We start from the raw sequence: 15,604 nt of genomic DNA on the forward strand, positions 1-15,604 counted from the left end.
TTCCCAGATAAGTTATCGTCAAGTCAAAACTATGAAATTGATTTTATGTAATAACTGACGAAAATTTGATTCCGAGATAGACAATAAGACCCTGTTTGATCCACATTATTTGAAAAAAATACATTCTTAAATAGAGATTTGACGTCATTTTAACTACACATTCTTTAATAAAATATTACACGCAATCCAAAACTTTCCATTATTTTTTAACCACACATTTCTCATCAATACACTATTCAAAATGCATTTTTTCCAAAATAATGTGGCTTAAACAAGGGCTAAGATAATTCACTTTTAATTTTCTGGTCACGACTTTGGTAGAGATAGATGTATTTTCTAGAGTTGTTGCTCATACAGAGCCTTTAAATCCTCAAAATTTCATTGGTTTTCAACGGCAAAACCACACGTTTAGACTCCAATGTTCATGTTTGTGGAAAATCATTCATCATTCAGAGTACGAATAAACAGTAAATCTATTTTGTCGATAATGTGGCACCAGTCAATCCAACATTGATTAATATGTATTGATGGAACACTACATGCAAGCGAAAAAAGGTGGGGCCCCAACCTTTGAGAAATAGTGCAAGTGGGTCCTCAACCTTTAATTTATAGCAGTTGAGTTGTCAACCTTTACACTAAATAAAATATATGCGTATTTGGTTTCTGTCCTTGGAACATTACAAAGTCAACTTTTTGTTAAAAAGACCCCCGTCTTCTTAATTCTTTTATATTTTCCTTTTCTTTCATTTTAGTTTGGCAGATTTTTCTTTTTTCCTTTTTAACTGCATATAAAACTAAGGGTATAATGGTTTTGCAAAGAAAAATTTAATTTTAAAATGCTGAAATGGACAGAACCGTCTACTGGGGACCTGTTTGCTACAGAACTACAAACTGAAGGTTGAGGACCTATTTGTTATATTTTGTTCAGGTTTGGGACTGCAGCTGTAATTTTCCCAATATGTAATAAGTTTATGAGTTGCAATTATCAATTATAGTCTTATAGAGACTTGAATGAAATCAAAAACTCAGAAACTTCGACTGTCACTGCCTCACACTTCTTAAAACTCAACACAAATGTCACAAGTAATTATTAGTTTCCGTAAGGGCAAATGAAATTCTGAACATGAAATGGACATTAATAACTCAATGACGAATTTTTTGCTCAAAAAGTTCTTCTGGATTCTAGAGCACAAGAGTTGAAAATCAAGCTTTTAGTCAATTGAATCTGTCTAAACTCAATTTAGATATGCAGCCTCAATCACTGGTTTTTAAGTCAATAAGACATAATTCTTGTTATGAAATGTTGTAGTGAGTATAAGTATAAAACAAAAGATGAATACCCGATGAGCGGCATGGCCATTTTCATGATGCACCAGATAACTATGCCAAACAAGCCAATGATGATTAAGCCCAAGATTACATCACGTCCATTATTTACAATTCTGTCATGCCCAGGCACAACCTACACAAGTCAAAAAGGTTGCACATGTAATTTATCAGCATACAACGCAGACAAGATTACCTAGAACTGGATGTGACCAGAACCAGCCAGTTCAGTCCGGCTCTATTTGATTCCCCCTTTTTTTAACTGAGAACCAGACAATGTAATCTGGTTCTCGAGATTTATTTTTAAACCAAACCCAAACCACCCTACGCAAAAATTTTATTTTTTATTTGTTGAATTCTGACTGGTTACTGCATTGAGCCAACCCACAACTAATCAACATGAAAGAGAAATGAGAAGAAAGTCAAAAATCTCCTACCAAAATTTCTTTCTCCATTCCAAATTCTCATTTTCTCTGCAGCTCAATTTAATAAGGAAAAATTTATAGTTCTTATAGTACAATTCAGATGTATCTAATAGTATATTCTGTTGACTAAGTTTTTTATTCTTTTCCGAATAAAAGAGTCTATTGTTGGAAGATTTTCCATTTTGTTTCCAGAGAGACAACAGCCAGAACCTTTATCATTTCTGTGATAGCTACTAATTTTCTTGTCCATGAGAGTGAGTGCATGTGTGTGTGCGAGCGCATGCTTGAAAAGAACCTTGTCCCAGAAAATATCCTTGAGAGAATTACTTCATTCATCAAATATGTGTCCTCTATCTTTGTTTTCTCTCTTTCCATACTTAAAATTATTCTGTTTTCAATCAAATTAAGGAAAAAGACTCACAAGCTGATGTTTCTTCTGTGAGTGTTGAGTCTGTGGATGTGTAATGGAGTAGCATAGATTACAGAATTTATATGAATAATCATGTAGGGGCTGTTTGATAAAATTGCATATACATGCTTGCAGGATCAAAGTACGCAAGTGCTTGGGCAAGGTGTATATTGTATGGTAGATATATTGGTTCAACGAGATCTTGAATGTTGGATGAATCAAGGAAGAGTGTCAAATATGTTTCTAGAATAAAAGAGATATTTAAGAATATAGATTTATAGAAATACTAAGCTCGTGGGATATACTATGAAATTATGGAAGAGGGTTTTGAGCACGAATTAGGGTGTAACTCAAAGATATCAAACTATTAGTTTGCTATATGTGAGAGAGATCTACTTTGGAAGCCTTTTATCCGCTTAGGAGATTTTTGCTTAAGTACAAATAAAGCCTATGGTAGGGTGCCTAGGAAAGTGTTAATGATGCGTGCTATAGAAAGAGAGCTTCTATAGGATATATCAATAATACTAAAGATATGATGATGGACCAGTCATGAGAATGAGACGTAGTGGCAGTTTGTAATACAAAGTGTCAATCAGTATAGGCTTTGCACCAAGGTTTTGCCTTAAGTTCTAATATGGACGAGTTTACAAGACATTTCCATGGTGAAGTTTCTTGGTGCATGTTGTTCACTGAAAATTTAGTTTTTGTTGATGAAATTAGAAAGGAGTTGAATAGCAAGAAAGGTTTTAGGTTAAGTAAAACCAAAATGATCTGCAATGTCATTTAAGTAAACAGTTCATTTTTGAGAAATTTTAGTTCAGTTATTGTCATAGAAATTATAGATTGATGATGAAATGCATATGATTCAAGAAGGGTATAGATGAAATGATAAATTACTAAATGAATTCTGTATAATAAGAAGATCTCTATAAGGTTAAAATGTCATTTTCATGAAATAATTAACAGACTCATATTACGGCACTGAGTGTTTAGCTATCAAAAGACAACTTCACAAGATGAAGTAGTAGAAATTAGGATAATCAAGATGAATATGAGCAAGCGCACTAGAATAGATCAGATAAGAAATTTGAATGTTTAAAAGGTGAAGATGATCAGATTAAGAACAAATCCAAGGAAGGACTATTTAGGTAATTAAAGAATGTCATGCATGCACTTAAAGAGACTCCTGATCATAATAGTAATATAATCTCAAAAGGACAAGTTCCAAGAATGGCGGTATAACAACAAAATCTCTACCTCTATAGATTTTGCATGGTATCAACAAAATGTTGTACTAACCCGCCAAATCCAACAAAGATGCATAATGAAAAGTCTACTTTTTAAGGGGATGCAAATTAAAACAATAAGAAAAAAGTTTCAATAAAGAAACAACCTTGGGATTACTTGAATTTCTTGCTTCCACGTTTGATACATTCCATGAAGAACCTTCTTCTGATGTCATTGTTGATGGTGGATGTGGCCAGAATACATACTCCACTCTAAGTTTGCACTCTTCACACTTGTTGAACTATATAAAAAAATAAAAACTTTAATCCATACTACTCTGGAATCATCAGAAAAAAAAAAACCATCTTCCTACAGGTAATCCACTTCTAGATTCCTTGTGTTTGAAGCAGGAACTGCAATAGCAATGCTAGAAGGGGACAATAAAGCTCTGAAAAATAATAATAATAACAATAACAATAACAATAACAAAAACTAATATATAGATTCTACCAATCAATTACCATGTCGGCAGGGATGTCGTTTGTAGTTGCAGCAGCATTTGCAACTATACTCTGAATTAGAAATTTATCACTGCATTTCACATCTGGAGGAAACTCATTCTGTGCTTGCATTTTCACTACATATAGAAGAAAATAATTAACAAAGATCCTGCAATTAATCATGGTTAAACAATGATGATATTATTTGTAGAAATCCCGAAATCAATTATGGGATTATTGTAAGGTATAAATAGAACTAAGTTAGAAAATATTTTTTTCTTTCTTAAGTTAGAATATTATTTTCCTTCTCTTCACAATTGTATTGTATTATTTATTGAGGGACAATACTGTAAGAATGATTAATTAAAAAAGAGAAACGATTATTTCTCATTATGTCTTTATTGACTTTATGGTATCAGAGCTCGGTTAAATCCAAAACCAACTCTCAATGGCGGAAAATGCCACCAACAATAAAAACCCGACCACCTCTGAGACAGAAAACGGTGGAACCGAAATCATCCATACCATGAATTCAATTGGAGTTGATAATTCCTCCTTCCAACTCAGTGTGGATAAACTCCACGGTAGAAATTACAGAGAATGTGCTCAATCAATTAAGTTGGTGATCGGCGGGAAAGGAAAATTGGGTATCTTACGGCGATACAAAGAAGCGCATGGATGCAAAACTTCAAGAAAAATGGAAATTGAAGAACGTCTTGGCTAGTCAATTCAATGAAGCCTACGATTGGCAAGATCTATCTCTCCATGGCAACTGCGCAGGACATATGGGACATCGTTCGAGAGATGTACATCGACGCGAAAGATTCGTCCCAAATTTTTGAAATTGAAACTAAACAGTGGCAGGCCAAGCAAGGAGAAAGGGAAGTCGCTGAATATTACATGGAGATGACTACCATCCGGCAAGAATTGGACCTCAGCATCTGTAATGGTTGAACTCAGCTTCGACCAAACCAGGTAAAATATAATTCCAATTAACACAAAAAAAAAAGATCAAATCAGATGATATCAATAACCTAAGCTGGAAATAGATTAATTGAACTGAACTTCATAGAAAGAACAAGATCTACAAAATAGAGAAAGAGGGCAGAATGGAAGGGAAAGAGAGAAAGAGAGAAAGAGAGAATTTTAAGAGGGAAAGTTCACAATGATCCTGATCTTTTTCGTGCCCTTATTTCTTCTCCCCTTCAGTTCTAAGCAAATTAGAAGGAAGGAACACATTTATAAAAATACAATATATATAAAACGCATTCTTATTACATTCAGCACTATTGACTCAAAACGACACCGTAACTTGATTTCAAAATCGGAGGTTGCTTGTCTTCTTCCTGGAACCTCCTGCCTCTGTCTCCCCATTTCAGCTGGCTCCTTCATAACATCCCTCCTCCTCAGCTACATTTCACCCGCAAAACTGAAAGGATGGAAAAGATGCATGTATGTTCTCAACATTCTCCCAGGTCGCCTCATCTGGATTGGAGCCCTTTCAATGGACTAGCCACTGTTTTATAGCTAGCCCATTCTGATTGACCTGCCGTATAGACAATACCCTTAGAGGCTGAGTATATTTCCATGTCCCTGATTTTGATTTGGAAGTGTATGAATATGAACTTCTTTCTCCCCAATCTTCCTCTTAAGTAACGAAACGTGGAAAGACTGGATAAATTACGGCTGTAGCAGGTAGTTCCAGCTTGTAAGCCACTGATCCAATTCTCTAAATTATCTGAAATGGACCATAATACCTTGCAGAGAGTTTGTTGTTGGTTCTTCTAGCCACTGTTTGTTGAGCATAAGGATGTAACTTAATATAAACCCAATCTCCCACCTGAAATTCTCTCTCACTCCTATGTTTATCTGCATAGTGTTTCATCCCAGCTCTAGCTTGTGCCAGATCCTCTTTCAGTAGCTGATCGATTCTGTGTCTTTCATGAAGTACTTCCTCTACTGCTGCGATGTTACTCTGTTGGTATGGAGCTAAAGCCAACTCGGGTGGTTTAAGACCATATAATGCCTCAAATGGGGTCATTTTAATAGCTGTGTGCAGAGTGGTATTATACCACCATTCGGCCAAACTAACCCATTTGCTCCATTGCTTAGGCTGCCTATAAACCATGCATCGAAGACACATTTCCAAACACTGATTCAGCATCTCTGTTTGCCCATCAGTTTTGGGGTGATAGGCTGTACTTAACTGTAGTTTGACCCCCAAAACAACACCGTCACTTAATTTCAAAAATCGGTGGTTGCTTGTCTTCTTCCTGGTGTTCCTCCTGCCTTTGTCTCCCTATTTCAGCCCTGCTCCTTCATAACAGCATCCAAATGATAGTATTCAATAAAAGAAAAGAGTGGAGAATGAACGAGTGTATGAATTCTTGGCTGGGTTGAACAAAGAACTAGACGATATGAGAGGCCGAATTCTTGGCTATCGGCCATTCCCAACTACACACAACATCTTTGCAGAGCTAAGGCGAGAGGAGAGTCACCCAGTAATTACGTTGAAGAAGAAAATTGGGCCTGAGGGTTTGGTTGATTGACCCTTTCTTCTAACTTCATTGGGCCAAATGGGTCGGTTGAACATGGGCTGAGAATGGTAGCTACAAAAACTAAAAGAAATTTACAAGATGGGCCTAAATATATTGGGCCTGATTTGGAAGCCTAAATGTTTAGAGGAACTCAAAAAATTGGATCTAGCCCGAGACAACAAATGAGTCCTCTATAGTGTGACCATTGTTGGAAACCTGGACATAAAGAAGATATGTGTTGAAATTTACACGAAAAACCAACTGATTGAAAGCTAAGACAGAACACTAGAAATCATGGCTACCAAACCACAACCAATTCCACTAAAACATAAAACTCTACTCCAAGCAGTGCATTTAATTACGAACAACTAGAATAACTCTACAAAATATTTTCCAACCTGCAGTCATCTAGCTCGTCATGCTCTTTGGCCCACAGAGGTAATTTCTTGAGAGCTCTAAATACCACCGCACTCTCCAAAGTACCATGGATTATTAACTCTAGTGCGTCTAATCATATGACGAACTCTCACCATTTGTTCCTTTCATACTCACCTTGTGCTGGTAATCTCAAAGTCAAAATTACAAATGGCTCTCTTTCCGGTAGTTGGAAAAGAGAGTGTTTGAATCCCTAATTCAATTACACTCGAACATGTTCTACATGTCCGAAACCTATCCTATAATCTGCTATCTATTAGTCAATTAATAAAAAGTTCAAATTGCTCTGCAGATTTTTTTCTTCTCACTGTGTTTTTCAAAACCTACTATCGGGTAAGACAATTGATAGTGCTAAAGAGTGTGAAGGACTCTACTACTTTGACGAGACTGATGTAAGTAAAAAAATCGATTTGTTAGTTGAAATTTTGCCTTTGTCCCTAAGAATAGTGAAATTCTTTTATGGCGCTATAGAATGTGTCATCCAAAGTTTCAGTATCTAAGAAATGCATTTCCTTCAATATTTTCGAATAAAATACCTTCTGATCTTAATTGTGAAATTTGCGAACTCTAAAAACATCATCGCTCTTCATTTTCAAAATCTATATATAAACCATCTAAATCATTTGCTTAGATTCACAGTGATTTATTAGAACCGTCACGAACCACTAATTGCACCCACACAAAATGGTTTTTTACGTTCATCGACAACCATACTCGAATCTGTTAGATCTATATGCTAAAAGAAAAATTGATGTCCATTCTGTGTTCATAAATTTTCATTCCATGGTCCAAACCCAATTTCAGACAAAAATTCAAATTCTACGCTCGAATAATAGCACAAAATATTTCAATAAGACACTAAGAATATATCCCCAAGAAAATGGGATAATCCACCAAAGCTCATGTGTCGATACACCCCCAAAAAAATGGAGTTGCTAAACGAAAAAATAAACACCCACTTGAGATAGCTCGTGCCCTAATGTTACTACAAATATAAACAAAATTTTTTTGGGTGATGCCGTTTTTACCTCAACCTACCTCATAAATAGAATGCCTAGTTGCGCCCTCAATTTCGAATCTCCCCTCCAAAAATTTAAAAAATTCTTTCCTAAGTCTCATCTCACCTCCGACCTCTAAAAGGTAATCCTGCCCAACCAGCAACCAGAGTTGCATGCATTATATGAACGGAAAGCAATCGACCGGTTTGGATGTACTACCTTTGTCCATATACATCTCATCATTGAAATAAGCTCGAACCCCGTGCACTTAAGTGTGAATTCATTGGATATTCACCTACACCAAAGTGGTATAAATGCTAGAACCTTGCTTGGTGTACAGGGAAAGGGCTACCAAGGTCAACACAGGGGGATGTGGCATCATTCAATTGGACATAAACAAAAAAGTAGAAAAAGAAATATCAACTACACAGGTGCTGCCTATTCGCCTGTACAAGGGTAATAATCCTAAATGCTATGATTCAATCAGATAAAATGTATTTGTCAGTCTTGATGTCACTTTCTTCAAGAACAGCACCTACTTTCAAAAATCCTCTCTTCACGGGGAGACCTTAAGTGAAGATTTATTCATGGAAATCTTTTGATCCCTTTGAATCTATCTCGAACATTGAAACTACAACACTACCATGTCCTAGTATGCCATCTACAGAAGGCAACCTGGCTCAGGGGAGAGCGGAAAGAACAACATGACTAAGAGATCATAGTTTACTCAAGAAAACCAAAATCAAAGGATGAGGAAAAACTCACACTCAAAGCACCAAGAGAATCGGAACCAGTGATATTTCCAAATGAGTTTTCTCCAAAATCACATAAAAATTGATTTATCTATTGCTCTCAGGAAACAAACTAGGTCATGGACTCTTCACCCTATCTCAAATGTTGTTTCTTATAAATCTCTTATCTCCAGAATTTTGAATTTTTATCTCTAACCTTGACAACACAGAAATTTCGAGAAATATTGAAAAAACTTCGAAAATTCTTAAGTGGAGAAAGGCAGTTATAGATGAAATAAAAGCTTTGGAGACAAATGAAACTTGGGATGTGATGGAACTACCAAAAGGAAAAGGACATGTTAGGTGCAAATGGGTGTTTAATGTAAAATATAAAGCAGGCAAAATAGTAGAATGGTACAAAACTCGCCTAATTGCAAAGGGATACACTCAAACTCATGGCACAGATTACACAAAAACATTCGCACCGGTTGCAAAATTGAGTACAATTCGGGTACTCCTATCACTAGCAGCAAACTTAAATTGGCCACTCCAACAACTTGACATTAAGAATACATTCTTGAAGGGAAAGCTGGAAGAAAAAGTCTATATGATAATACTACCTGGATTCTCCAAGGAAAATGAAGAAAATAAAGTATGCAAACTAAAAAAATCTCTATGCGGCCTCAAACAATCAAACATGGTTTGACAGATTTGCAAACATGTTAAAAAATCTGGAATATCAACAAGGACGGTCGAATCATACTATATTCTTCGAGGTATTTGAAGATAGGATGAAGACTATTATAATCGTACATGTTGTCGACATATTCCTCACTGGGGATAATGCAGTCAAGATAGAGACTAAAAAAGAGTCCAGCCACAAAATTTGAAGTAAAAGACCTAAGACAAATGGGATATTTTCTAAGAATGGAAGTAGCAAAATCAAAGAAGGGTATCAGTATTTCGCAACGAAAATATGTTCTAGACCTCTTAACCGAAGATGGTATGCTTAGGTGCAAACCAAGTGACACCCCTATGAATACTAGAAGAAAATCGAGAACATTGAAGAATCGGTTGAAAAGGACAGATATAGCGACTAGTTGGAAACTAATCTACTAGCACACACTAGACATGACATTGCATTCGCGGTAAGTGTGGTAAGCCAACACATGCATTCTCAAAGGAAGCTCATCTCAAAGCAACGTACAAGATTCTAAGCTATCTCAAAGGCTCTCCTAGGAAATGACTACTATTTAAGAAAAATGAAAAAAAAAAAAAAAAAAGGAGATAGAAATATTCACTTATGCGGATTGGGCAAGAGCAATAGAAGATTGAAGATCATCCACTGGTTATTGTACTTTTGTATGGGAAAATTTGGTTACTTGGAGGATAAGGAATAGAATGTAGTAGCCAGAAGCAGCGCTAAAGCAGAATTCAGAGCAGCTGTCCAAGGAATATGTGAAGGACTATGGCTAAAGAAACTCTTGGAAGAATTACAAATAACAATGAAATTTCCAATTAAACTATATTGCAATAACAAAGTAGCTATCAACATCTCACTCAATCATGTTCAACATGATAGAACCAAACACATAGTGGACACACACTTCATTAATGAGAAAGTTGAAAATGGAACTATTCGTATGATCTACGCCCCTACCAAAGAACAAACTGCAAATATATTCACCAAAGGGTTACAAAGACAAATTTTTTGATGATTTCATCAGCAAATTGTATATTATCAACATCTATAATCCAACCTAAGAGGGAGCGTAGAAATCCCAAAATCAATTATGGGATTATTGTATGGTATAATTAGTACTAAGTTAGAAAATACTTTTTCTTTCTTAAGTTAGAATATTATTTTCCTTTTCTTCAATTGTATTGTATTATATATTGAGGCATAATATTGTTAGAATAATTAATTACAAAAAGAGATAAACGATTATTTCTCATTGTTCCTTTATTAACTTTATTATTCAAATTTTATATCATAATTAATCGCTCAAAATATGACGAAGAAAGTGGAAAGTGATTGCATAACTACCTGTGATATCACAAGTTGATCGAGGCAAAACAAACCCCTTGCTTGGAATAACACAATACTTTATCGTATTCGTAGTCTTGACCTAAATAAAAGTAACGGATTATCTTCAAACATGCCAAAGAAAAGAAAACCATAAGCAACATACTGAAATGATTAATTTAACAGGAACTGAAGGCACAGTTAGAAAAAAAAAAATGTCAAGAAACATTCAAAATACGTTTTAGAATAAGTCCTTGTAATGGTAACAGAAACTTACCTTAAAAGCAACGCGATTCTCAGTCACATTTGACAACTGAAATGAACAAGAGAGCTCCTTATTCAGTTCAACTGAGAAGAACCAAGGTAAGTGAGAGACATAAAAAGAAATAGAAGAAAATAAAACTCTGGAGAACATAGTGGAAAGCCTCAATCAGCTTACACGGAAAGTGGAGCTTTGACGGTTTGACATCAAGTAGCTTCCTTGCTCTTGTCTTTTTATTTCCACAACAAACACATAGATAGATATTCAGTGAATGGAGGCGGACAATCAATGAAATTCCGCATAAGGAACTGATGATTTAACAAGCAAGATTTGCAATGCATTGCCAACTTTTAACTTGTTGTAAATTAAATGAACTGATTGCCTGTCTAAGTTTACTTAGTACATATATTATCCGTCCTACGCCTTACATGTGACAGCATTCTTAAACTTCTGGCAATATTCTAAGCCAACAAAGTGCATGTTTAGCAAACCTTAAATTTTAATTTAAGCCGGTCAAACACTATTTTTATCCCCACATTCTATGGACCCACAACTTATTACCCATCTTTTATCCACATTTTTTATGTACCCGCTGCTTAAATTAAGCACTCCCAAACAAGCACTAAATGAAACGAGGAGGAAACCAAGTGCTGTTGAAATTCACCAAAGGCCAAAGAAACAAAGAGAAGATAAAAGTTCATAAGCCTATACTAGGAAATGAAATGGGAATCACCCAAAGACCAGATAGGTAAGATAATAATTTCCACTATTACAATGTAAGTTGTTAGTCTGATGTCGGAAACAGCATTTAATCGATATTTATTATTAAAAGTTACACAAGTAGCAATAGTTGTACTTAACCGAGAAGGTCTGAAGTTTTAGGAATATAGATTAATTAATTGGGGAACACAAAAAACAACTAAACCAAAACAAAGCAACATAGTTTAAGAGACAATTAACAAACTGCAAACTCTTGAAAATGATCAACATAAACCATAAATTTCTATTTAGCTGCTCTAGATTGCAAAAATATCATAAAACACCTTTCTTAAATAGAAGTATATTCACAAGTATATGATATTGTAGATCTCATGCCGACTCAACATTAGCATAGTACTTCTTGTATTATAAGTACTTTAATTTTCGAACATTAACATAGTATAGATTTTATTAAGTATTTAAAAATAAAAATGAAAGAAAATGTCATTAAATCAAGCAATTCAAAAAAAATATAAAAAAAGACGGAACAAGGTTTAGCACTCAGCAAGAGGAAAAAAGGAAGGGGAAAAAAACTTACTTCACAATCTCTTTCAAGGGGATAAAGATCCATCAAAACTATAAATTATTGAATGTGACTTGTTCATTTAATGCATTTTTCTTTTTCTAATTACCTTATTAAATTATTATGAAACATGGATTTGTGTACTTGTTAATTATTTGAAAACAAACAAGCTGTTCTAAATTGTATATTAAATAACACACAAATTTATAAGAAATAAATTATACTACACAATTGTATTTAAGCATTATTATTATTTACAAAAATATTTCTTTCAACTTAAAGCAATGTTCCCGTTTAAATAAAAATTTCGAAAAATATTTTAAGTAGTAAGAAAGAACGATAGTTAAATATCATGCAGTTACCATTCGAATGCAGTATAAGAGAAAAGTGTCAAATTAAAGCAATTATTCTTTTATGGCTAACATTCAATTCTGAAAAATAAACTTCAAGGGAGGTTTTCATAATTTTGTAAAAGGGGTGTCGGTGTAATAGTTAGTTACTTCAAGGGCTATTTCTGTAATTTACTTTATGATTTATCATATAGATGTGCGAAGTCTAACTTTTTCAAGGGATATGAAGAATTCATTGAGTTTCATTTTGTCATTTGATCTTCATATTTGTTGTTAACTTCACCTAAAGTAATGCCATAAGGACATTTTCTATTCTTTTCAAATTATATGGAAACTTGATGACTGTTGTTATTATTGAAGAAAGCACATTTTATATTCAGAGATCAAATACAAGAAATTTTATATTCAGAGATCAAATACAAGAACTAGACCAGAGAAGCAACTCAACTACGCTCACAAAAATGTATAGATGCATATTCACCAACAAGAAAATCAAACACGAGAAAATGGTCGCCACTAAAATTTTGTCACAATCACCTATATATATTCTAGTAACCTAATTAACATAAGAATAAAGCTAGGCGTACAGGTCCCATTTCACAGGGCTGTACAGGGCCTCTCACACGAGGCATGTTCAGTAAAAAAATACCCCAAAAATGTCCACCCCTGTGTTTGTGAGAAGCCTGTGGGGGTTCTGTGAACCCCACCCTGGCACTGCAGCTTCGTCCTTAACATAAATAAAATAATCAATAGCTATAGTTGCTGGAAAATGCATGAAGAACAATGAAATAGAACATCCAAAGCTCTAGAAAAACAACCTGGAAGCATCAGTAATCAAGAACTTACCGATCCATCAGGAATTGATGATGGAACTTGGGGCACAATATTGTATACCACTTCCAGTTTGCACTTTTGAATAGGATGTCCTTCCTTGTTGAACTACGAAATAAACACGCCAATTCATGAATCAAGAACAGCTGTTATAGCAATCTAGTTCACTTAGCCTATATTTCGAATAAAGAGATCTTTAAAATACAAGTTCAGGTTTTCTAATGCTTTCTGAAACAGTGCTTGAAGATATAATCTTGAAAGACCAATACCAGTTTTGTCAAAGAGTTCTTTAATTAGTCTTAAAGTTATGTGAAAGTGAAGTTGAAACTGTGCAAAATGGTTTCTTCTTTTTCCTATTTCTTTCTGAAAAACAGGAGTAGCCACAACATTCTCAAACAGGCCTTAAAATATATTTGAAAGGATAAAAATGGATAACCGGGCCAGCTTTAAATAAACTCGAATGTATATTAATAATGATGTAATTACCAAACTTCTAAAATCTTCGACAGTTGCGCCAGAACTTGGAACTATACTCTGAATTAGAAACTTGTCCTTACATTGCATGCTAGGAGGAGCCTTCTTCTGGCTTTGCATTGTTACTGCAAAACACACAAACTCAAAAATAAAATACTGAAAACATGTCTTTTATGAAAATAAGAAATAATCAAAATGTCGGATACTGCAATTCTAATCAGAGATTTCATACTCTATTTGACCACTTTTTGGGCTTCTAGTGATTTAAATATGGACAAAAAAAGTCGAATTTGCATATTTGATGTAATAAGCGGGCAGGAAAGCCCTTTTTTTCCTTCTATCTATTATCTCAGCAACAAAGAGTTGCAACTTGACAACAAACCAAAAACAATATCAAGGAAATAACCTGTGATGTCTTTTGTTGATCTGGGTGAAATAATTCCAACATTGAATTGAACCCAATACTTTTTAGGATTAGTGGTCATAACCTGAAATAGAATCGTACTTAATCAAATACAAGGTACATATGAATGACAATATATTCATATAGATAACTCAATCAGCAACAACTAAGCCTAGTCTGCAAAAAAATTTGGGATCGGCTATGTATAGATAACCCAATCAATGTATTTTTACCTTAAAAGCAACACGTTTTTGGGTATTATTTGATAACCGAATTGAACAAGATGCTTGCTTATTCAGCTCAACTTCAAACCAAAAAGAAATAAATAAGTGACAACCAAACAGTAATTGATCAAACCCCAAAACCAAATCAGAAGAAATTGAAACTTACATTGGAAAGTAAGCACTGAAGGCTCGATCTTAAGAAGTTCTTCCGTGCTCATTTTTCCCCCCTCAAATATCGATTAACAATTTAACAATGAAGTCTGTTTTCTGTGTTAGAGGATAAATGGGGGAGGAAGGGAGAAGGATTCGAAGATTGAACGAGCATTGAAATGGAGGAAGGAGCAGAAGAAATTTACCTGACGACATTTCTAATCATCATTTGACTTTGTCGCGGGTGTATATTATTAAATGTACCGAACAAAGTGCAGACGAGAAATGAAAATGAGGAATTTTCAACTGTCTGGCTGGCAAACGCTAAGAACGACCATAAACTCGCGCGAATTCTCATTTCATTTTACTTTAAACACTTCTGACACCACTGCATGAGGTCCTACATGACGACGGACGAGGTAAATAATGAATTTGAGAGCAAGCTAAGGTTCGGTTTGCCCCCATTAAAACTCCTCAATTTCATTTAAATTTTTCTTTCTCCTATTTTCAACCACACAATATTCAATAAAATAATATTACATACAAATCGAAAATTTTTCATTCTTTTACAATCATCCATTTTTCAAAAAATAAAATATTATTCCCCCCATTATAAATCCAAATAATGGAGGCCAAACGGGGGCTAAGCGTTTGATTGCAAAAATAGAATTTGAGTAAAAAAACGAATTTCAGGAAATTGAATTGCCTAAAACTTGTTTTACTGAAAATCGTCAATTAAATATATTTGATTTGTATAATTTTTTGCCTGAAAATGTTAAAATTTTGGATCTTTTGATGTTCGTTTGACTTTATTTTTCATGAAAATTATCAATTAAATAGATAGATTTTTTTACAATTATGGATAGAATTTGTTTCTATTGCCATAAAATAAATTTAAAAAAAATTGGAAAACTTATTTTGTCACCAAAACCCAAGGAATTGAAATTCCTTCACAACCAAGAAAATTGGGTCACGTGGAGAGGAAATGGAAAATGTTTTCCATGAAATTTTTTG

The 15,604-nt window shown here is 34.4% G+C and overlaps 1 protein-coding gene across 1 annotated transcript; it reads right to left on the reverse strand.

Moving 5' to 3' along the window:
* Positions 1-740: 740 nt before the first annotated feature.
* LOC111378569 (vesicle-associated protein 1-4-like) lies at positions 741-14,904 on the reverse strand. The gene is made up of 11 exons (XM_023001796.1): positions 14,607-14,904; positions 14,450-14,520; positions 14,220-14,301; positions 13,826-13,938; positions 13,355-13,447; positions 11,054-11,105; positions 10,892-10,962; positions 10,636-10,717; positions 3,909-4,024; positions 3,554-3,688; positions 741-1,462 (listed from the first exon to the last, which is right to left on the reverse strand). The coding sequence occupies exons 1-11, from the start codon at positions 14,656-14,658 to the stop codon at positions 1,274-1,276; spliced, it is 1,056 nt and encodes a 351-aa protein (XP_022857564.1). The 5' UTR covers positions 14,659-14,904; the 3' UTR covers positions 741-1,273.
* Between the last annotated feature and the right edge of the window lie 700 nt (positions 14,905-15,604).

Source organism: Olea europaea, unplaced genomic scaffold (genome assembly GCF_002742605.1).
Source record: "Olea europaea var. sylvestris unplaced genomic scaffold, O_europaea_v1 scaffold1834, whole genome shotgun sequence".
Taxonomy (NCBI): domain Eukaryota; kingdom Viridiplantae; phylum Streptophyta; class Magnoliopsida; order Lamiales; family Oleaceae; genus Olea; species Olea europaea.

Bases quoted from the DNA above. Each gene is read 5' to 3' on its own strand.
- LOC111378569 (XM_023001796.1), bottom strand. From the start codon at position 14,658: ATGAGCACGGAAGAACTTCTTAAGATCGAGCCTTCAGTGCTTACTTTC. The intron at 14,521-14,606 runs GTAAGTTTCAAT...TTTGGTTTGAAG, and splicing joins TTCAGTGCTTACTTTCCAAT to TTGAGCTGAATAAGCAAGCA. The intron at 10,718-10,891 runs GTAAGTTTCTGT...ACTTTTATTTAG, and splicing joins AGAATCGCGTTGCTTTTAAG to GTCAAGACTACGAATACGAT.